Below are 24,351 nucleotides of genomic sequence, written 5' to 3'. Positions count from 1 at the left end.
CCACAGCAGCTTACCCATATTCAGTAAGTATCTAATTACATTTATATCCCACCTTTCCTCCAAGGAACTTGTTCATGTGGAGTATAACACGCACTTTATTCTTACAAAATGCCTGTGAGGCTGGTTAAACTGAGGAATAGTGACTGGCCCAAGGCCACCCAATGAGCTCCATTGCTAAATGGGGATTTGAACCTCGTTCTTTCCAATCCGACACTCAAGCCACTGCACCACATGAGCTCGCAGATCCTTGGTGATGGGTGCCCAATCATACAGGCATGTTTACACATGCACAGTTTGTACACCCATGAGGCCTGCTCATGCAGTATATTGAATGCATGTAGGTCAAGAGCAGAGCCTACTGTCACTGTTCTACTTTTCCTGCCATGCCCCAACACTTCATAGATTGTGTGAAAAAAGCATTTCAAGGAGGACACTGCCAAGCATGGCTTTCCAGTAACATGCCTTATGCTTTAGCCTTCAAGTATAAGTGGAGTGTTCACCAGTGCTTTCAAGAACAACACAGAGTGCCCTATGATTTCCATCATGTCTACCAAATTGCTCATACACATCATTTTGCTTAGACCTATTTCCAAAAAAGGGGGAGGGGAAATCTGTTGATACAGCTTTTATCAATGCTGCTAAAAGAAAATTAAACATTAAGACTGCAATCCTATACCCACTTACCTGGAAGTAAGCCCCACTGAAGTCAATTGAATTTCCTTCCAAGTAGGCATGTGTAGGATTGCAGGGTAAATGTGGGTTGTTATTGATAATTTGATTGTTGTCCGACTTTTTTGCTGTTTTACAGAGTTCAGTGATGTATTGGGTGGTATTCAATGCTGGACTTACTCAGAGCAGACCCAATGAAGTTAACAAACATGACTTAGGTTCTTTTGTTTATATATTGGAGCCACCTTGTAAGGTCATGGCCCTAAAGAATCTCTTAAATAAGTAAGTCCATGGGTTTTAAACAAAGAGGTGCTTTTTTCTTTTCTTTTCTTGCCTTTACAGACTCCTATCCAATAGCTCTGTACCAATCTCATGCCATTACTTTGGGCCTTGCAAAAATGCAGTTGCCTTGCCCAGCAACAGAGAATAAGGTAATTGTTAGTGAGCCAGAGTCCCTTTCATTGAATCTGAAGCAAGCCAGGTCTGGGGCAGTATGCATCTGAATAGCAGTTACTGAGAAGCACAAGCAGAGTGTTGTACTCACATCCTGCTTTCAGGCTTCCCATAGGCATCTGCTTGGCCACTGTGAAAACAGGATGCTGGACTAGATGGGCCTTTGGCCTGATCTAGCTGGACTCTTCTTTGGTTTATGTGTACTTATATTAAGTCAGACTGTGGTTGAGGGCTTGGTGAGATTAAAAAATGGGATTTGAGCAACTCGGCTTAGATTTTTATTATTTTTCTGCCAGAACTGCTTTATATACCCAAACTTCATACTGTGTTTTAAGGCACATCTAGATGTGTCATGGGAGATCCATAATCAAGATCTCCCAAGTTCACACAATAGTGGCCAGGAAGAAGGATACAAATCAGAGCTCAGACCACAGTCCTGGGGAAGGCCTTAATCCTTTCACTCATGTTGTTTACTTGATTTAAATAGTTCTCTGCCCTGTCCCCACCCCCCAAAAAGCTGCCATTTCCCTGCAGAGGAAATATACAGATAGTCTAAGTCTAACGTTTTGTTCAAGTACTCTAAATGGATACAGAACTAATTAACATGAAGCAAAATCTACCATGAAGTTGTACTGCACAAGCTTAATTGAAGTAAACATTTCAATGGGGCTTATATGAGATAACTTTTCAGGGAGACAGATTCCCAGTATGCCAGCACCCAAACCCATTGCCTGAGTTGCCCCACACCTCACTTCATGGTAAGGCCATCTCCACTGGAAAACAATTTACCAAAAATTATTGGAACATCTATAAAGTACTCCTATTCTGAGAGGAATGAATTACCGCATGAAGCCCCTGAAGAAGCCAGATCACTAAGAAGCATGGTGACAAGCCTGCACAAACAGCCTAGAATCAATTTAAGCACCAGAGGTTGGTATTTCAGACACTGAAAATACCATTTCAGATTTCTGAAATATCAAGACTTAGTTCAGATATCTGGGTAAATAGCCAGGCATATCCAACCTATTTCTGAATCACACTGGGGGCAGGAGAGGGGTGTACAACCCCCATCTTTAAGATGAACTTCAGTTTAAATACTCAACAAATTATGCAGTATACTGAATAAGGGAACATTCCACAATGAGACTGCAAACTCACACTTTCTGTTGTTCAGTTATGGCATAGTCAGAACAGATCTCCTTCTCAGCCTGTGGAGAAAGAGGTGTGCCCTCAAAGGTCTCCTCATGGTGGCTACAAAAACCTCTGTGGTCTTTCTCCTTCAGCCTTTGGTGCTATGATAGTGCAAGGGAGAAAAAAGAGATGTTCTGGGGATGGACTGAGGGAGGACTTGGATCTACAGGATCCAATGCCCCCTTGTCTCTTAGAACAGTCCCACCATGACAAGAAAATGATGCCAGTCCTGGAACTGGCATGCTTAATTTCCCTCCCATTATGGTGAATTATTCTCACCCATAATTCTGGTGAGAGCATCAGAATAATCTGGGTAAAACCTTCCCCCCACACACAAGCACATACACTCATCTTCCATCCTCGGTGCTACAATATGTCTGTACTTGAACCAAAGACTCTCCACTGACCACTGCAGTTAGATTGCTCTGCCCATTGTTTATCCTTCTTTCAGTCACTGTTCAGATTCCTATTGTGTGGTTAGTCTAAAATTTGTTTATGTCACACCAAATCCTATGGATACGCCTATCCCTTCTCCATTGAGGCCACTGATTTAAGGTTGGGAAGTACCCTTCTGACTCAGCCTGTCTATGTGATGCTAAACTTTCTCATGTTACTAATGCATCGTAAGAGCTAATTACAGAAGGTTAGCACAGTAATGGCAACCAGTTTGGAATAGTACCGTATGAAATCATGTCCTGGTTTTTACAGTCAGTATTTATTTCCTTATAATAGAATAGACTAGATCTTCAAATTTAGATTTATTATTTAAACCAAGATCAGTGTCCATCTTCCACCCACCGCAATGTCAAGAGGCCACCAACAGGTAGCTTGAGGACCCTTATCTTGTCTGAAGGGAAGAGTGGCGATATCTCCATAACTGTACCTTTCATAATACATGTCCATGTCTCTGGTGTATTTGTTGTACAGTACGTCAGTGGGTGTTCAGCCACTCACACAAAACAGGAATTGGGTTGTCAGCATATTTTATTACAGGAGTACATCTCTTGGCTGAAATTGAGTTGTCACCTTAAAATCCCCCTGATGATAAATAGGATGCGATATCTATATTATGAGTAAGTTGTCTAAACATATAGTTTCGGCATTTAGCAAGGACAGTTGCTTAAAACACACACACACATTTCAGTGCAGATTCACACTTAATTCAATGTTTAAGTCTATTTTCAGTACTGGCATATGTCAACCATAAGATTTACGAGACATTCAATGCTTTAGGTTTCCAGAGCTAATAAATTAATGGAAGAAAAAAGGACACTACAAGTGTCTTGTCATGTTGATAGCTCTGCCAGTAAACCTTCTCTTGAGCACTGAAGAGGTTCTTAAGGTAGGAAGCCATTTCCTTTCTTGTCTCTTTGATGGGGAAGTGGGGAGGATCCTTTAGCTGGCTGTTATAAAAATGCCCCAAGGCACATTTAGTGGTGTGCATGACACAACATGATTCTTTCGCACTAGAGAAACACAAAAGCACTCTAGATGAAAACTGGAAGGAAAAAAGGAGATTGCAGGCAAAGATCTAAATGGGTATTTAAATTAAAAAAGAGAGTTTCACCCCTCCTTCACTTCTGCAGTTCTCTTCTCTGCCCATTCTCTCTCTTGATGATCCTCTCAGATTCCTTCCTGCCCTTCTCCTCATTCATCTTGACCAACCTCTTTCCTCTCCAACAGTCCTTTCTTCTCTAGCCCTTTCTCTTGGTCTCCTGCCTTCTTAGACTCTACCTCCTTTCCCCCCTAAGCCCCTAGTTTCTTCTACTCTTTATTTATTTATTTCTGCTAGCCTACCTCTCTCTAGGACAGGAACGGGGAATCTTTTCCATCCTGAGGGCCACATTCCCTTCTAGGCAATCTTCCAGGGCCCATGTGTCAGTGGTGGGTAGGTCCAGAGGCAAAAGTAGACAAAGCAACAAGTGTGCGTGGGTGGGTGGGGGTTAACAGTAGGCCAGTCTAGATGGACAAATAGTCTGACCTGGTGCAAGGCAGCTTCCTATGCATTACTAGAATCTTTTTCGCCCCAACTTCCATCACTGCATTATACAACGATAAACTGTCTTAAGAAAGCTTTACCTGGCCACCTTGGATTCTTGCAACTCCTCTTCAGATGAAGTATGATAAAGTCTCCTGGCACAGATTCTACATATTGTCCTTCCCAGGCTGGAAGATATATGATAGGAAGCAGCCTGTCTAGATGCAGCCCTTCAAATGCAAAGTAATGAGAATAACTTTTAAAAGTACAGTGTTTAGATTTTTATGTCTCGCTAGGCAAAGCAAATACTAGTTATCTTTATTTATTTCTTTATATACTGCTTATGTGCCAAAATGGCTCTAACTGCTTTTATGGCTTTTCGTCATGGCTCACTTATATAAATATACGTGTATGTTTTGGATTTTCTTTTGCCCATCATTAAAGTGGAGGAGGAGAGGCTATCCAAGCAGCTATATAGGTCACCACTAGTTCAGACTAGATAGGCAGTGATCCCAGTCACCTTAGAGGTACAAAGGGCTGGGGCTTCTTCAGTACAAATCTGAGCAGTAGGCCAGTCTAGATGGACAAATAGTCTGACCTGGTGCAAGGCAGCTTCCCGTGCATTACTAGAATCTTTTTCACCACCACTTCCATCAATGTATTATACAGCGATAAACTGACTAAAGAAAGCTTTACCTTGCCTCCCTGGGTTCTTCCTCCTCTTCAAATGAGGTACGATAAGGTCTCCTGGCACAGAGTCTACATGTTGTCCTTCCCAGGTTAGAAGATATATGATAGGAAGCAGCCTGTCTAGACGCAGCCCTTCAAATGCAAAGTAATGAGAATAACTTTTTAAAATGCAGGGTTAAGATTTTCATGTCTTGCTGGGCAAACCAAATACCAGTTACCTTTATTTATTTCTTTATATACTGCTTATGTGCCAAAATGGCTCTAAGTGGCTCACTTGCATACATGAAATGTACATGTAAGTTTTGAATTTTCTTTTGCCCATCATTAAAGTGGAGGAGAGGCTATCCAAGCCGCTATAAAAGTCACCACTATTTCAGACTAGATAGGCAGTGATCCCAGTCAACTTAGAGGTACAAAGGGGCTGGGGCTTCTTCAGTACAAATCTGAATTTGAACTGACAACCTAACAAACCACCCTTTACCAGTAGAAGCATTAAGACTTCAATAGTGTAGTGATGGGGAACCAGGGGGGCACAGCTTAGGGACCTTTTCCAGAGCAGAAACAATGATGTCATCTGCCAGCACACAAGGGGAACTGAATGGAACCTCCTTGTTCCGGCAAGTGAATGAAGTGATAATGAGGCTTTTAACTTGATTTTATGACAGTTTGGCCTAGAGGAAGTCAGAGAATGAGGAAAATAATCAAGCAAAGGCTGTATATTTCTTTTTGTTTCTTTGATGGGGTTCCCGCTTCATGCTAGCAATGGTAAAAGTAAGCACATGGAGTTTAATGGAGTTTACTGAGGTTCTGCACTTCAAATATTTATCACTACATCTCTGCTGGTACTGCAGTATGTCTCGAAGGTCACAACATTTCCATTCACCTTTCTTAACTATTTGAACAAGGAGGAGTCAAACTTCTCATATAACTGGTATGACACTAATATTTCCAGTTAACACCCAGAAAATGAGGCCGTGCTACAAGAAAGCATGACCCCACCAAAACCTATGACAGAAGATTTTGGATGGAAGAGCCCTCAGTGTCCATAGCTGTCCACTGCAAGGCAGTTAAATTGCCAAAAACATAAATTTGAGGTGGGGGGGGAAGGGGAGGCAAATCTAAACTTCAAAAGCATCTACAGGAATCTACTATATATTTTGGAAAGCTGTTTGTTTATTCACTTTGTATTTGGATATCTCTTAAGACACTATAACCAAATTTTGCATGATGGTTCTTGAGATCAATAAGCAGGCTTTTTTCAGTGCATTGATACAATTGGATGCCATTTTGAACCAAGGTGGCAGAATGAACCTTTCAAACCTGCACTAATTTTTTGATTTCTTTGATTCCCAAGCAATGTTGGGTATGAGGATGTTAGTAATCAATAAACATCAAGTTTATCTGAAAATCCCACTAACAGGCCACGTTCTGTCTGAAGTGATAAATCTGTGTTGATTATGAAAGGAATCCTTCTCCCTGATGCTTAGTTTTCTAAGAGCCAGACTGCATGTGATGCCATTTATGCAATAAGCAATGGCATGAATGGCTTTTTAAAAGTAAATTACAGGCATGGTGGCCCTGATCTGAATCAACCAACTTCGCTGGACCGGCCATGTTGTTCGAATGCCTAATCACTGTCTTCCAAAGCAACTACTTTACTCCCAACTTAAGGATGGAAAACGGTCTTAACCTTTAAAACCCTATACGGTTGTGGCCCAGCTAATCTGAAGGAGCGCCTCCAGCATCGACAGGGATGCCGCTCAACAAGATCAGCCTCAGAAGACCTTCTCTGGATCCCACCTGTCAAAACAGCTAGACTGGTGAGGACTCGAGAGAGGGCCTTCTCAATTGTGGCCCCCACCCTATGGAATTCTCTCCCAACTGATCTACACCATGCCCCGTCTATAATGAGCTTCCGCCGGACCCTGAAGAACTGGTTTTTTAGGCAGGCTTTTGGAACGGGCTAGTTTTACTGTGTTTTTAAATTTTTATCTGTTTTATATACTGTTTTATTGTGTACGTCGCCCAGAGTGGCTGGCTTGCCAGCCAGATGGGCGACTAACAAGTCCCACAATAAATAAATAAATAAATAAATATTGGTGGACAGCAAGAGGTTTAAAGATGTTCTCAAAGCTAATCTAAAAAAATGTAACATGAGCATCGAGAACTGGGAAGCCTTGGCCCATGAGCGTCCCAATTGGAGGTCGGCCATTATCAAAGGTGCTATGGACTTTGAAGAAGCACGAGTACAGGGTGAAAGGGACAAACCAGCTAAGGGGAAGCCACGTCAAGCAAATCCTCATAGTGACCATCTTCCATCTGGCAACCTATGTCCTCACTGTGGGAGGCTATGTGGATCCAGAATTGGCCTCCACAGTCACTTACGGACCCCCTGTTAAAGACCTTACCCTGGAAGACAATCTTACTCGGCCACGAGTGATCACCAATGTTGTGAGTCTTAGGGAGGCTTTAATCCAGAGGAACGGACTAAAGTCTTCCTATGTGGCACTCCTCAGAAGTTGGACTCCAATGCCTATTAGCCTCAGCCAGGATGGCTCATGGTCAGGGATGATGGAAGATATAGTCCAATAACATCTGGAGGGTACACATTGGCTACATCTGCTTTAAGCCTTTGCCTCCCACTGTGGTTCCAGTCAGGATTGGGATCTCCATACCTGCTCTTTGCATTGGAATAAAAGCTCCTACTGGAGGGAATGGGAACGGGAACTTTTTCCCAATGCAAATAGCAGGCACAGAGTGCCCAATCTGAATCTGGAACATAGTGGGGAGGCAAAAGGTTAAAGTCTCCTACCCCCACACATCAAGGTCCCAATCCAGATTGAGCAATGCTCCTGCAATTTACTTTTTTAAAAAAAAACTCATCTAGTTTGGTCCAAAGTGCAGGGTTTTTATATGGAGAAGTATTCAATTACATGAGTTCCCTCCTGAAGCCAAAGTGTACACTCAAGACATAAGTAATAAGAACTCGGTCCCTATTGAAGATGTAAATGTGGACACAATGATAAGGAAATTCACAAGCAATTGGAACAATTTATTTCTATATTCAATGTTATTAAAAAGCCAGATTTTTATGTCAAACAGTGATATGAATTGGATATGTCTCTGAGAGGTTAGAAAAGTCAAATGTTATGTTCCATCAAATAAAAGTTGAGTTTCATCTTCCAGAAAAACTGTTTCACTACTCAAACTTTTTTTTTAAAAAAAACCTGAAAACAGAAGCTGCAAGGAGTCATGTGGCTTCTTGAAGCCTAAAACCTTTATTATGGCATTGCATGCCATGCATAAGCACCTTTGCATAGAGTTTAGTTTTTGTCTTCATTGCTTTATGGAGATATTGGTATTGTTTTTGTTATCATCGGTAGCCATATTGAAGATCATGTTTAGGACAGGAAGATGGGATAGGAATATCTAAATAAATCCTTGTACCATATAAGTGGCAAGGGGCAGGTTGTAGCACAACTCGGGAGCCCTTAAAATCAGTCCTATGAGCTGTCATATTGGCTCAAAGGACTGAGTCATTAGGCCACGTGTGCACAACGTGTGCTGACCCACCAAGCCAAATCTAACCTACCAGTCATATATTGCAGCCTACCACATGTTTAACAGGCCTGTTTAACAGTCCCAAACAATTAGCAAAAATTAGCAAAAATAAGATGCTTATTGCAAATCCTCCATTTGGTTTAGTGTCATGGGTCAAAAGTTGTGTAGGCCTACATTATTGTCATATGGGAGTGAAAAGTACGGTACTTACCTTCTTGCTGAATATTCCTGGAGCAAATATCTAGTCTGAACGTTGCGATAGGACTGGTCAAAGTGTTTGTGTCTCTTTTGGTAGAATGGCATTCTCTTAGATGACATCTTGGAATTCACTACTGCTCCTGTAAATTAAACAATGACAGTCATGTTTAACTGGGTCTTTCAGCACATTTTATTGTTTACATTAATACCTGGCACTGGAATGGGCTGCACCACCAAAGAAATAGGTAGAGAGTGCCAACTGCTGCATCAGTTAATATGATGGCAGATACCATCAAACACAGTTGACTAAATATTTAGGATCACATGCAAGGAGACATACAGTCAAACCCTATGCATGTTTCATTGCAAGTAAGTCCCACTGCATTCAGTGGGGTGTACTACAACTTAAGTTGCAGCAAGCAATCTCCAATGGATCATTCCCATGTGCATATTACAATATTATAATCCAGATGGCTAACCTTTTCTGATCCATGGTCAACTCTCGGGGGCCACATGTAAAAGTGGGGGTGGCAAGAAGTACAGTTCTCAAAGCTACCTTCCTAAAGGGTTCCCCATCAACTATTCCATGCTTTTTAAAATCCTTTCTTCACTCATTATTCAATTTTGTTTTTAAAAATATTATTTTTAATATTATTAAATTAATAAATAATTTAATTATTATGACAGACTGGGAGGGGGCACAAAAAAAGTTTTGGCATCACAGTGGGGGACCTATAGTAAAAAAATGCATTTTTAAAAAATATTTTGAAGGAAATTAAAATGGAAGATGGAGGGCATAAAAAACGTTTTGGTATCATGGCGTTACAGCAGGGGACCTTCAGCAGCAATCAATTATTTTATTATTTTATTGTATAATTAAACTTTTCAATTAGACAGAAATTAAGTTGTGAGGGACTGGGGGGGCTACGCATACCTGGCGGGGCCTGGATATAAGCCATAGGCCAACCATCCCTGCTACAGTCAGTGACTACAATCCACCTACAGACTTCGAATCCTATGCACCCTTACTTGAGAGTTGAGAATAATCCTCACTGAACATTATTCAGTAAACATACATAGAATGGGACTGTATGTTCCACTAATGCAACAGAATTTAAGATTAGTTGTTTCAGAGTCATCCCATGGGTTTCAATAGGTCTTTAGTCACAACTGTCTAGATGGACCAGTCCCACTGAATAATGAAGATGCATGTAAGACACCCACCCTTCATGGCATGATTTCAAATGCTGACCCAAGTTTCTTTAGGGTTCAACCTTCATTGAAACAGACACACACAGAGAGAGACCAGACAGACAGACACAGAACCTGTAAAGGTAACTGCATGGGTCCAGAAGGGCCAGAGTTAATTCAGAGAGTGGCACTGGCATCAACCCGAGATGTAAAATGCAGTTCCAAACAAACCATATTTATCTCCTGGTGGAGGCATTGCTTGATTAGCACATTATAACTTCGCTCTATGCAGCATATGTCAGAAAGAGGCTGGGCCTCCTCATGGGTGTCTCTTTCTGCTTAGACAGATAAATTACCTTCTGCTCACCCAAGAGGCCCATATTACACAGAACTTGTGTGTGTAACTTTTGGTTAAATTTATTATTTTTTTATTTGCTGTTGAGACAGGATTAGCTGAACAGTTTTCATCTCTGAAAAACACTCAAGAGTTGTCAGGGCCAGTGCCAAAGGGCAGCCAGGTTGGGCCCTGGCCATGAGCCCTTGCAGCCCAGAGGGCCCCCTAAAGGACCCTTTCTTAGGGCAGGAGAGTGGTGCTCCTCTTGCATGATCTGTGGCAGTGTCGGGTTCTGCAACCCGACCCTGCCGTGGATCGCAGAGAAGGAGCTCACAGCCACACAGCCCCAATACAGACAATGTAGGCTTCAATAATAATAAGCCTGCCCACACACACCACCTACCTCTCCCATCAATGTGAATGCCATGCACACATGCCTGCCATCACCCAAGATGGTGGCTGGGGCTTCCCTAAAGGGCTAATGCCCCCACTGCCATCTTGGTTGATGGCAGGCATGCACACTATGCATGTCATTCACATGACACGAGAGGTAGGTGGGGCGTGTGGGAAGGCTTATTAGCCCCGCACAGCCTGTATGGGAGGTGTTGAGCTATGGCACCACAGGCCCAGGCAGGCTGATGCCCAAGGGCCCAGTAATGCCTAGAGCCAGCACTGAATGTTGTTGTTTACCCTATAACAGCCAATTCTGAATCACAGAGGCTCATTTTGCCAAAGCCTTTTCATTTATGCCATCTCTGGTCTATAATGGATAGGACAAAAGAATATTAATACTGGTTCACCCTCCACAAGTTTCATGCTTTTTCCGACTGTGAAGTATTTCCCATGCAAGAAATATATAACATTTTAGTGGCACTTACAGTATTTAAAAGGGCAGAATTTTGCCTCTGATGAGTTTTTACTGACTGCTAACTAATAGTTCTGTAGGATTAAATTTGAATCCAAATAGAAAAAGTGAGGCATCATTTGCTTTTCTTCCCAATCAGTTTATACACACACACACACACTTTGATATTTTAGTAACATATTTGGATGAGAGCTAGTGTGGTGTAGTGGTTAGAGTATTGGACTACGACCTGAGAGACCAGGGTTCGAATCCCCACACAGCCATGAAGCTCACTGGGTGGCTGTGGGCAAGTCACTGCCTCTCAGCCTCAGAGGAAAGCAATGGTAAACCCCCTCTGAATACCGCTTACCTTGAAAACCTTAGTCATAGGGTCACCATAAGTCAGAATCAACTTGAAGGTAGTCCATTTCTATCTATATCTGGATACTGTTGGCCATTCTCTGTCATTCACCCACATCACCTTGTACTCTTACTGCCTTCCCATGACTAAATACCTATTCTCCACAGACACTGTTTCTTTACCTTATCAAGCACTGAACTGATCCACTGTTCTCCCTTCAGGAGACAGGCACAGAAGGGGCATTAAGGAGACAAACCACCTCAGAGCCTATCCCAGCTAGACTTTCCCATCCCTCTCCCACAGGGCAATCTACCATTAGTTGTCCTGTGGGAAGGATTTTAGCAGAGGGGGATGCAGATGAAGCCTACCTCTAGGCCATACCAACTGGACTTTCCCCTCCTGGCCCCACAGGGCCATCTACCATCAATGACTCGATGGAAAGTATTCCTGGAGAGAAAAGGATGCTGGCAAATGCCATCTCAGAGTCTGCTCTAGTCAGATTTTCCCTCACCACCACCAACAAGGTCACTTGGCATCAACTGCCCTGTGCAAAGGATGCTCATGAATTTTTATATCTCAGTTTTGTTTATTGTGGTTTTTAAAAATGTAATTTAATCCCACTTGTAAACCACCTTGATTTGTAACCTGAGAGGTGGGATATAAATCACTGAAGTTAATACAGTACTCTTTCCTCTGTCGCCACATCCCTTCAGCCACCTCAAGATAACTTTGTGTTCCAAAGGAATATGTGCTTGTTAGGTTGTGTTCCTCCACACCTCTTGCCATACAGAAGTTTTCTAACATCCACATACTCCCAATCTCTTTGAAACATTCTCAAATTGCAACGACAAGCAGGTCTCAATAAAATATTGCTTCATTTTACTCAGTACAGAAAAATGTTCTGTCATCAGCTAATCTGAATCCACCCACAGCTTCGTCTGCCCAGTGGAGCTGGGGACCTGGACTTGGAACAACTGCCAAGGGTCAGAGAATACTGCAGGTCCACTAAAGGACTACTCCTTCCAATTGCCATCTGACATAAACCAGGCCCTGGATCCACTCTTTTTTTAAAATAAAATAAAAAAGGAAAGAAAATTCAATTAAGTTGGAATGATAGCTCACTCTTATGAAAACTCCATGCTTTATAAATGATGCATTATTTCACATATTCGGTTCTCCTTTCTATCACCCCTTCCCTCGTGTCTCATTTGTCCTTACAAGCCTTCAGGAAGGGGCTTTTCTGTAAAGCACTCAGCTTATTTTAACCACTGTTTCAATCATCGTCATCCTATTGCATGGTTGGGTTTGGTCATAAGTGAGACTGCAAAGTTGCTGGAAACAACATAACTCCTTTCTGTTGGTAACAGACTTCCCACTGAATTAGCATTAAGCTAATTCCCAGGCATTAAAATAATCCACTGTGCTAGCACAGCCACTGTCAATCTGTGCTTAGTCAAAATCTAATGTGACTTCTTTTTTGCAATTGTGAGGATGTGGTGTCCCGGCCAAACCTCAGTGCATATAATTGCATCATGCCCATCCAGATTCCACCTGAAATTTTAATTGGATGGAGGACTTCCTCACTTCCTGTCCTAAGTGGCTAGGTTGCACTGCCATAAGGAGCTGAACAAATGTCACATTCCCCACCAGAGGTGATTGAGTTACAGCAGTGGCCAAAGTCATTTCTAAGTCTGAAAAGAACCCTGGGCCAGAACTTCAAGATCTAACTTAGGTCAGCTTCCACAGGGATACTACATCTTAGTCTTGCTCTCAGTAAAAAAAAAAAAAAAATGGTGTACAGCAGGAACTTGATAGTTAGTTTACTCTTTATGAGGGATAGAGTGCCAAAGTGCATTTGTCAGACTGCTGCAGGAGGAGGAGATGCTGCAAGGTCATTCAAGAAACAGAAGAGACCCGCTGCTTTCCTTAACTCTTCTGCAGCCACAGACAGAAGGAAGACGAAGCAAGCAGAATCCTTTACCACCATCCCCCAACTCTGTGAACATCAAGGGCCCAATAAAATCTAGGTAGAGACTCAAACTTTTTCACATTATCAGTCTTCTGGCCAGCGTGAGCAAATATAATTAGGCTGCAATCCTAACCTCACTTACCTAGGAGTAAACTCCATTGTATTCAGTGGGACTTACTTACTTACTTCTAAGTAGACATGGTTAGATCGCAGCCATAGATACCATTTTGTTGCACACAAACAAGGGTTTCAGTTCAGAAGGAAGATAGGTCTGACATAGTTACTTAAATATTTATATCTAAAAGATATTCTTAGATATATCTTGTTTCAAATAAATGTTTGTGGCATGTAGGCATTCTATGTAGTAGGTCTATGAATATATTACATATTTTGGAAGTCTTTAAACTCAGTCAGTTGCATGCAACACTCTAGTATTTCTTGTGCAACACCACAGCACAAGTTGTAGCATTTATTTGCTGATTTAGCATGCCTTAGATGTATACTGTTAATTCCTAATGATGTTCCTAAGAACTCCTATGCCTATTTCTAAACAAGTTACATGAAGGTATGCTCCTTTGAAATTGTTCATATTTACGCTAATCAATTGGGTGGAAAAAAGGTGCCGTGAGGTAGGTCTGCCCCCATCATTTTGCCATGATGATGCTTTCATGAAAATTCCATTGCCACAATGTAAGCAAATCTAATTCCATTATAGAAAAAGTGCTATTCTCAGCATTTGTTTAAAATGCAGATCTGACCACATGGACATGTTTCACATTGGTGAAATGCAGACCAACTCATCCATGAATACAGCCCAGCTGGCAGACTGGAGAGAATGGGCATGAGATCAGACCATATAATTGCACAGGACTGTGATTTAAAATTTGTACACAATTAAAAATCACCATATTGTATAAAAAATACTATATGGTGATTTAAATTAGAAGCCAGATAAAATAAACATTCATATGTAACAAATGTTTACTTTAAATTTTAAAGAAAAGTCACACACAGGCCTCCCCCCCCCACATAGTCAGTTCTCAGATAAAGTTTATGCCATTACATCAAATCCTTACCCAGCACACAGAGTGTCTGTGGAAGTTTCTACACATGGAAATGCAGACTGAGGACTGGTGTACAGTGCTGCTTGCACCCACGTCCCCAGTGGAGCCCTCCTTACCACACTATGGCCGTGCCAAGTGTGTACTGATCGAGCAGACTGTGATGTTGTAATGCTTAGACCTCTTTACATGCAAGCAGGGAATCCCTGAAGCCATGACCTTGGATAGTCCTCATGTGTAAATTCCTCCTACCCTGCTTGGTTTACTTCTGCTTGTGATAATATTCCCTGCTCACAGGCTGGGGCTGTGCAAGGAAAAGTATTCTATACTTCTACTTGTGAAATTGCATCCTGGGAGGCCTGGGAAGGATCAGACCCAAATCTAGATCTATTGTAACAATGATGGCTGTTGGAAAAAATAGCTCTTATGGAATAAAAATGTCAATGGATTTTGAATGTGTTAAAATTCAAATAATGGCCTTTAAAGTTAATATTCCCAGTCCATTTCCAGACCCAGTTCAAAGCAGTGATTAACTTGGTTTTGATCTTTAAAGTCCTTCATGGCCTTGGGCCATAGTATCTGAAGGATTGCCTCTCCTTTTATGTACCTGCCTGTACCATGAGGCCATCACTGGACGCTATTCTTGGAGTGTCCCCACCAGCTGAGGTACAGCAAGTGACTACAAGAGAAAGGGCCTTCTCAGCAGTGGCCCCTCATCTCTGGTACACTCTCACCAGAGAGGCTTGCCTGGCACCTAATTTGATGTCTTTTCAGTGCCAGGCCGACCCTTTTTTGTTCCCCCAGCTTTTTCAAATTGTTACTTTAATTCTGTAATTGTCTGTTTTGTATTCAGTGCTTCTACTTCTGCTTTAGTATTTTGACTCTTTTTTTTAATGTTTCTTTTATATTGTGTTTTGGGTTTTTTTGTGATTTTATCTTGTTTCGCTACTTTATTATATGATGCCCAGACAGCATTAGATATTAGGTGTCTAATAGATTTAGAAAATGAATCAATATAATTATTCAGCTGGTGAATTTTGTAGAGAGCAACAGTATCTTGTTGCTTCAAAGAAAAAAACTCATGGTTGTCCACATTGCAAGTGGCCAGTTTCGAGTTTTCCTTCACATTCATAGGAACATAGATCCCTCTGGGTCCTAGCCCTACCTAGAGATGCCAGGGATTGAACATGGGACTTTCTGCATGCAAAGCAGATGCTCTACCATTGAGCTATGGCCTTAACACCCAGCTTTTCCATTATGCTCAGTGACTGTGGAAGGACCAGAAGTACTAGGGGGAAATTCTGTGAATAATCTGGCAATGTCCAGGATGCCTGTACTGAAAAATAATGGATCAATGCATTCAGCCAAATGGAAAGAATCAGAGCTCCAGTTTCCTCATCCCAGCATTGTTGCCACCCATGAAGTTGATTATAAATGCCACATCTGAAACTGGCTTTGTCCAGAATTTTAATCCAAAATACAAGGGGCACAGGAATCCCCACTTCTATAAAATGGAAGGCTTCCCTGTATTTAACCAAACTCTCTAACACTTAAGAAGTTATTAATTCATTTACTAGTTGATTGTTTCCCAAGACCCAAAACGCTACCTCAAACAAAATGTATGGACACATTTGGATGGCTTCAGCCTTTTTTTTTAATCCTATCAAAAGAAATATACTCGAACCCATCTTTGATGGGGGATTTTCCGGCTGATAGGACTGGCGCTCCTGTCGAAGCCCTGGCTAATCTGTGGAATGCAGAGATGACCCGGGCAGTGGACACGATCGCTCCTGCGCGCCCTCTCCTTTGTAGAGCTCATACAGCTCCTTGGTATACTCCGGAGCTAAGAGCGATGAAGCAAGATAGGAGACGGCTTGAGCGGAGTTGGAGACGAACTCCTGACGAATGCAATTATGCGCTGGTTTGTGCTTCTACCAAGCAGTATGTAGGTGCGGTGAGGGCGGCGAAGAAACAACATTTCGCCGCCACTATTAAGTCATCTCTCTCCCGCCCAGTGGAGCTTTTTAGAGTTGTCCGAGGGCTACTCCACCCTGGCCCACAGGACATGGTAGATACATCGGTAGCCTGCTGTAATGAGTTTGCTAAGCACTTCCAGCATAAGATCTTATGCATCCGTTGGGACCTAGATTCCCATTTTATGACAGTTAGTCCTAATGAGGTGTCTGGAACACAGTCTAGTCATGTTTTGTTGGATGAGTTTCAGTCAGTTCAGTTTGAGGACGTGGACAAGGTGCTCGGACAGGTACGTGCAACCACTTCGGTACTTGATCCTTGCCCCTCTTGGCTTATATAAACTAGCAAGGATGGAACAGCTGGCTGGGCCAAGGAAGTGATAAATGCCTCTTTACGAGAGGGAGTGGTCCCTGGCTGTCTGAAAGAAGCGGCGGTGAGACCACTCCTGAAAAAACCTTCCTTGGACCCAGAGGACTTTAACTATAGACCAGTGGCAAATGTTCCATTCTTGGGCAAGGTCTTGGAACGAGTGGTTGCTGACCAGCTCCAGGCGCTATTGGATGAAACCGATTATCTAGATCCATTTCAGTCGGGTTTCAGACCTGGTTTTGGCACTGAGACGGCCTTGGTCGCCCTGTGTGATGACCTATATCGGGAGAGAGACAGAGGGAGTGTAACTCTGTTGATTCTCCTTGATCTCTCAGCGGCTTTTGATACCATCGACCATGGTATCCTTCTGGAGAGACTTGCGGAGTTGGGAGTCGGAGGCACTGCTTGGCAGTGGTTCCACTCCTACTTGGCGGGCCATCTCCAGAAGATAATACTTGGGGAACATTGCTCGACCCCGTGGGTTCTCCAATATGGGGTCCCGCAGGGTTCGGTCTTGTCTCCCATGCTCTTTAATATCTATATGAAGCCGTTGGGTGCAGTCATCCGGAGTTTTGGAGTGCATTGTCATCAGTACGCTGATGACACGCAGCTCTACTTCTCCTTTTCATCTTCTTCAGGTGAGGTGGTCGATGTGCTGAACCGTTGTCTGGACGCGACAATGGACTGGATGAGAACTAACAAACTGAGACTCAATCCGGATAAGACTGAGATGCTGCTGGTGGATGGTTTCTCTGGTCAGATGGTGGATACATATCCTGTCCTGGACAGAGTTACACTCCCCCTAAAGGATCAGGTTCGTAGTTTGGGAGTCGTTTTAGACTCTTCCCTATCACTCGAGGCCCATGTAGCCTCAGTGGCACGGAATGCGTTTTACCAACTTCGGTTGGTAGCCCAGCTACGTCCCTATCTGAGTAAGGAGGACCTTACATCAGTGGTTCATGCTCTGGTAACCTCACGTTTGGACTACTGCAACGCGCTCTACTTAGGGCTACCTCTGAAGACGGTTCGGAAGCTACAGCTAGTGCAAAATACAGCGGCCAGACTGCTAACAAGAACTAAGCGGTCTGAGCATATAACACCTGTTCTGGCTCGCCTGCACTGGCTTCCAATATGCTACCGGGCCAGATTCAAAGTGTTGGTATTAACCTATAAAGCCTTATATGGCGCGGGACCACGATACCTGCAGGAACGCCTCTCCCGTTATGAACCGGCTCGTACACTACGGTCTACTACGAAGGCCCTCCTCCGGGTCCCGACCCATAGGGAGGCCCGGAGGGTAGTAACAAGATCTAGGGCCTTCTCAGTGGTGGCCCCCGAATTGTGGAATAGTCTCCCCGAGGAGGTACGCCTGGCGCCGACACTATTATCTTCTTGGCGCCAGGTTAAAACCTTTCTCTTCTCTGAGGCATTTTAATCTAAGTTATTTATGTAAATGTTGTAATTGGTATTTTAGATGATGTACTTTTATATTTGTTATATTGATCTTGTAATTTTATTATTGTATATGTTTCTATGTTTGCCACCCAGAGAGCTGTTTGCTAGTCGGGCGGGATATAAGCTGAATAAAATAAATAAAATAAATAAATAAATAAGTTCAGTGAGGATCTTATTTTAAAAGAGTGGTATACAGTTTGGTGTAGTGGTTAAGGCAGCCTTTCCCAACCAGTGTGCCTCCGGATGTTGTTGGACCACAACTCCCATCAGCCTCAGCCAGCATTGCCAATGGTCAGGAAAGATGGGAATTGTGGTCCAACAACATCTGGAGGCACACTGGTTGGGAAAGGCTGGGTTAAGGTGTTGGACTATGACCTGGGAGACCAGGGTTTGAATACCCACGTAGCCATGAAGCTCACTGGGTAACCTTGGGCCTGTCACTGCCTCTCAGCCTCATGAAAACCCTATTCATAGGGTCGCCATAAGTCGGAATCGACTTGAAGGCAGAACATATACATTTTATAAAAATATATAATAGGAGACTGCAGTACTATGCAGTGCTGGGGAGTGGGAAGGAAATGAAGGAGCGGCTCATCCAGTGATGGTGGCGGCAGGGAGCTGCAGTAATGGCCTCTTGGCAGCAATGTTATTTATTTGTTTGTTTGTTTATTATTTGATTTATATCCCGCCCTTACTGTTGCTGCTGCTGCTTATCAGAAGGAAGAGAAGGGGCAAGAGGATCTTGAGATTGGGGCTGCATGGGTGCACTAGCACAGCCCAGTCCTGACCTTGCTGCCACCTCACCCTTCCCCCTCCCAGTAAGCAGCAGCAATGCTGCTGCTGGGAGGCCATACCCGCATCTCCACTGGGCAAGCCGCTCCTGGAGAAATAAATCTGCACCTAGCTACTCCACCTATCCTGAGAATGTACACATTCACAGGCTAAAAAAACATGAAAACATAACATATACACCATGTATACACACACCATGAATTACACTCACATAGGGAGGGGAAGGAACTAACAGATGGAAACCTTTTTGCCTTCCTCTTTCAACCTAATGTGTAGACACATACACTCATAAATATATAAGTGTACACACTTACACACAGGCATACACATCCGACATTACACATTACATTCAAGTAAATGAGGATGGACAGAAGAAGGTATGTACATGCATATACCATTGTTTTTACCAAATACAAACTTGATGAAGGAAGCAAAGCAGAGGGAAACCTTCTCTCTATCCCACCTCCCCTGTCTCACACAAACCTCCCCCCTCCCCAATACACAACAGTAATTTGCCCTGAACTTGGTGAATCATGAAATGAAGAGTAAGGTAGCCAGGGAGGGAGCTGACAGCAGTATCTAGGATTTGGGGTGGGCTACCATTCTGCCCTTCTGTTCACTTCCCACCAGAACCTCCCTCTGCTTAGCGTGTGAGCAGGGATTGGCTGAGCATGGAGAGTTGTCATGGGAACCTCATGCATCACTTGCTGAATGCTGATCAAACCATACACAAACAGTCCATGGGCTACCCTATATCTTTTTCATTTTGGTGAGCATGGGGGGTAGGTTGACATCCACACTCACACACTTCTTTAAACTCAGCAACCGCTTTGGCTAGCCATACTTACACAGAACAATTTGGCAAATAGTATATAAATGGTCATAAGTTACACATGTTGGGAAATAATTGCTCAGGAACACAGCGCTTTCCTCAGGGGTGGATAATCTGTGGTCCTATCCTATTGTTGGACTTCCATCAGAGGCAGCCAGCATGGCCAGTAGTCAAGGGTGATGAGAACTGTTGTTCAGCAGCATCTGGAGGACCAAAGTTTAGCTACCCTTGCCTTACCTGTTGAACTTGTACTTTACAGATATTTTTCTTTATTCCCTTTTTAAAATCAGTCATTCAGTTGATCAACACAGAGGCCCTCACGATCTACTTGCAATTATATTCGCAGAATGGTATGGTGAGATGAGATGTATGCTGATATCATATACTCGTGGGAGGGGTATTGTGGAGCAATGTCATTTGAGATGCACCACTTGGGGCCATGATATCACAAGTTCACAAAACCACAGGGTTGTACCTAACTAAGTTATACTCAGAGTAGACCTGTGGGAAAGAATGGTCCTTAGTTAGTTATATCCATTCATTTTAATGGGTCTACTCAGAGTATGACTAATGGTAGAATCAACCCACAGTATCCCATTAATGGATGTATATTCTCTTCTTTCACACAATACTGTTTGATCACACATAGGGAAGCGAAGTCATGGACCTACATTTTCTTTTTAGTATAAAAACAAAGAAAGAAAGGAATGACATTTCACCTGGTGGTTTATATGCCTTGTGCAGGGCTCCCCACCCCCTTCATCTAGTTTGCCGGGTTCCAGTTCTAAGAATGAGATGCTTTATTTGAACTGACTAGGCTAAATACAGGAAAGATTTTTCTCTGACATGCTTTAATGGCTTACCCTCAAAACCTTTAGAGTACCATTATAGTAAAGTTCCAGTAAAGATCTGATACTCCCCTTGTAATAACAAATAAGTGTAGCCAGTATCACAAGTTCTTTTTAAATGCAGTTTTTGTTAGGGGACAAGAGAACCTCTGTTATTTATCTCACTACACAGTTCTTCCAAGGACAACTTTCAGAGTCTCTGTTGACTATTTAATTGGAATTTTGTAATTACCAAGCAAGTGGCAAAATTTCTAAATATTGCAATTTCCCTTCGTTGTGATTGCTCTTTGATTTCTCTCTCTTTTAATAATCTTGTTATTTTACATTCTGTAACTTTTTATGAACTGTAAGTAAAGTATATTCATATTCACTGTGCAAAAATGATCTCTCTCTCTCTCTCTTTAATCTTATGGTTACACACACAGATACACACACACAAAAACCCAACACCCAAGTTTAACTCCAACCATGCTAACAAAATACTGCAAATCATTACCATTTGGGGCCCACAACTTGATTTGGTTGCATCTGAAAGTTTTATCACCTAGAGTGTAGTGCTATAGTCCCTGGGAGGATACCTCAGGCGCCAGAGGAATTTTCATATCTCCTTGTCTGAGGAAGGAGGGAGGGAGATGCCTGCCCTGAGTGAGTGAGTGAGTGAGTGAGAGAGAGAGAGCTGGGCTACCTTTATCAGCTTGCTACCTATGGTTGCAGAAAAGATCACAGCTGGTGCTTCTCTGACATTGGGACTCCAGTGGAGAAAACAAAAACGTGCAGGACCTTCCCAATATTTTTTTCTGCCGGGGAGGAAGAGGAAATGTTGCCCCACCACCTCCACCAAGTCAGGGTATATAGTACACCAAGGCCTGCCAGCTTATTTTGGCACCTGGAAATCCTCTCCCCCTTCCTGGAGTAAAGTACAATAACAAACAAAATATGAACACTGTCTTGCCCTCTCATGACACCCAAATTCCACTGCCTGAGGTGGACACCTTACTCTGCCTAATGGTAGGGCCAGCCAGGAAAAGAAGACATAACGAAGGTGTGCCTGAAGAAGCAGTGGATCAATAGCCCTCTCTTTCTCCCAACACACCCCTGGAACGGGGGGAGGACAGTAACTATGCCACAGAGAGGAAGGGAAGGGAAAGGTTTTTTGAACAACAATTTGCCATAAAAGGCCAAATAAAAGGGGGGGGAGTTGTCATCATCCCTTGCCAGTAGGGCATAGGGAAAGATGGCCCTTCTAAACTTGGCTTCTCCACCCTCATAGGATTGCTCTGCCAACTCCCTGCACAAAAGGGGAACTTGCAGCATACACCCTGTTAAGTCTGAAGATCCAAAATGCACTTTGAATATACCCTGTCCTTTTCATTGGATGACTAAGAACATGGAACAAGCAAGATCGTGAAAGGGAGTCAATTTTAACCAGAGCTTGGAAAAGTTACTTTTTTTGAACTACAACTCCCATCAGCCCAATCCAGCGGCCATGCTGGTTGGGGCTGATGGGAGCTGTAGTTTAAAAAAGTAACTTTTCCAAGCTCTGATTTTAACCACCCAAACCACTATTATCCCTCATTACAGCTCCTGGCTCCTGTGATGGTGTTCATCCAATGTCACTCCTGCTTTCAAACAGGCATCATTTCAAGAGCCAAAATAGTATTTCCAAACTCCTTCCCTTCTGCTCTCTCTCGCTCTCTCTACTTCTCTCTCTCTCTCTCTCACTGGACATGCAGAGGGGACTGTCAAAAGGAACAAAAAGAAATCAAGCAGTAAATGCCAGACAATATCACCAATCAGAATTCTGACCTTTAAAAGGTAGTACTTGAAAATATGTGACCGGCAATATCTATTTAAAAAAAAAATCCAAGTGTTTGGATATTTTCTACCAACATCTTTTCCTTTCCTTTCCTTTGATGGTTACTTGAAAATGATTTCTAAACAAATACAGTTACATCTTCTGCCCATTTCCCTCTAATATCTGCAAGCTAAATGAAGCAAATATGGATGCATCATTAAAAATTAATTAATAAATATGAATGCAATTTCATATATTGAGCTCATGTGAAGCATCTGTTCTTTGGAGCAAAGATCCAGAATCCAGTATTCCTTTCGCTGATGATGTACATGTTAAACTCCCATTTATGGGTTGGACCACAAGGCTGTAATTCTTAGGTTGCTTAAATCCCATTGACTTCACTGGGATTTAAGCAGCCTCTGCGCAAGATTGTGGCATTAGAGGAGGCAAAATGGGTTTTTAAAAATTGCCCTCATTTTTCTGTTCTTAGACTGAGAGGTCATTACTTTCACAGAGAAGGGAGGAAGGAAGGAAACATATATTTTCTTCTAATCTGAATAACGCATATCATTTTTGAAAAAATGAGCACATACTTACCTAATGAGATGTCAAAATAGCAAAGTGGAGAGGAAGGACAGCCTTACCCCGCGTACCAAGCTCTAGGCTGAGGAAAACAAAAATAATGCCTAACTCGAAAGGAAGGCTACCGCCCCCTTCCCTCCCATTTAAGGGCAGCTAGGATGCTATATATAGAATGAATTGAGTTGCTCTCACACACCAGAGATGTGTCTAATAAGCATTAAAGTATGATTTAAGAACATGAACATTCCCAAGTGATCATATTTTGAAGCCTTTCTGTTATGGTGGGATGAGTCTTATACATGAAAATTAATTATTGACATATGATAAAAGTTTGCATTTTGTATTATTTGCAACAAAAAAAGTCATAAGGAAGAACTAAAGAAAAATGTTTTTTAAAATAATAACCAACAGGTGGATTTGCACCAATAACAGTTAAAAAGACCAATGAAGGGTCATTAAGTTTTAAAATCTTATTAGTGCCAACATGAGATCTTCCCTGGTGCCCTGAGCTGTAAATTGATCCTCCCCAAAGTCTCTTTAAGGGCTGCCTGGATTATAAAAAACATTTTTGCCATATGTTAAGCCATATCATCTAAGTTAAAAAAAGCTTGTTAACATGGGAAGAAATCAAGGCCAGCTCCAGCGATCGCTGCTTCGTCCTGCCTCCTGGGTCAGCTGCCAGGTCTTCAATATAGCTCACTTGCTTGAAGTACTTCTACCTGCTATTTAAATCTGCATAGAAAACACAGGGTTGTATCCAGCTAAGTGATACTCAGAGTAGACCCACTGAAATGAATGGATCCAAATCAGGCATATCTGTTTACTTCAATGGGTCTATTCCATGTAGGATTAACCTTGGCTGTAACCTATAACATATATAATGCATTATAAAGAGTGTGGCATGTGAGAAAACACAAAGGAAAGACCCAGGGCATTAGCTACTTTATACAATGGGTTGCATGTATCTGATAGTGTTACTCAGCTGACGTAATGGTAAGGCTTCCATCAGTAGAACAGGGAGGGAAGAAATTTTCAGCCATTCCCCCAGCAGCCTCTGCCCCTCCCCAACAAAATCCTGTCAGGAAGGTCCCCCACCTCTGGAAGATATTTAGAGGGGGTGGAGCCTGCAGGAGGGAGAGAAAATTGTCAGAAATTGTTTCCCTCTCTGTTCCACTGATGGAACAGCTGAGTGGCACTGTTGGAT

At 42.6% G+C, this 24,351-nt stretch overlaps 1 protein-coding gene across 1 annotated transcript in view; it reads right to left on the bottom strand.

Moving 5' to 3' along the window:
• Positions 1-23,252, bottom strand: part of MYOM2 (myomesin 2) — a 132,684-nt gene extending 109,432 nt beyond the window's left edge. The window contains exons 1-4 of the mRNA XM_061622899.1: positions 23,163-23,252; positions 8,754-8,880; positions 4,988-5,113; positions 4,393-4,521 (exon numbers count right to left, since the gene is read on the bottom strand). Coding sequence (XP_061478883.1) covers positions 4,393-4,521; positions 4,988-5,113; positions 8,754-8,860 — 362 coding nt within the window. The 5' untranslated portion in view covers positions 8,861-8,880; positions 23,163-23,252. The remainder of the gene's footprint in view (positions 1-4,392; positions 4,522-4,987; positions 5,114-8,753; positions 8,881-23,162) is intronic.
• Positions 23,253-24,351: the final 1,099 nt, after the last annotated feature.

This window comes from Rhineura floridana, chromosome 4 (genome assembly GCF_030035675.1).
Source record: "Rhineura floridana isolate rRhiFlo1 chromosome 4, rRhiFlo1.hap2, whole genome shotgun sequence".
Taxonomy (NCBI): Eukaryota; Metazoa; Chordata; class Lepidosauria; order Squamata; family Rhineuridae; genus Rhineura; species Rhineura floridana.
This window is presented reverse-complemented; position numbering and strand designations above follow the sequence as displayed.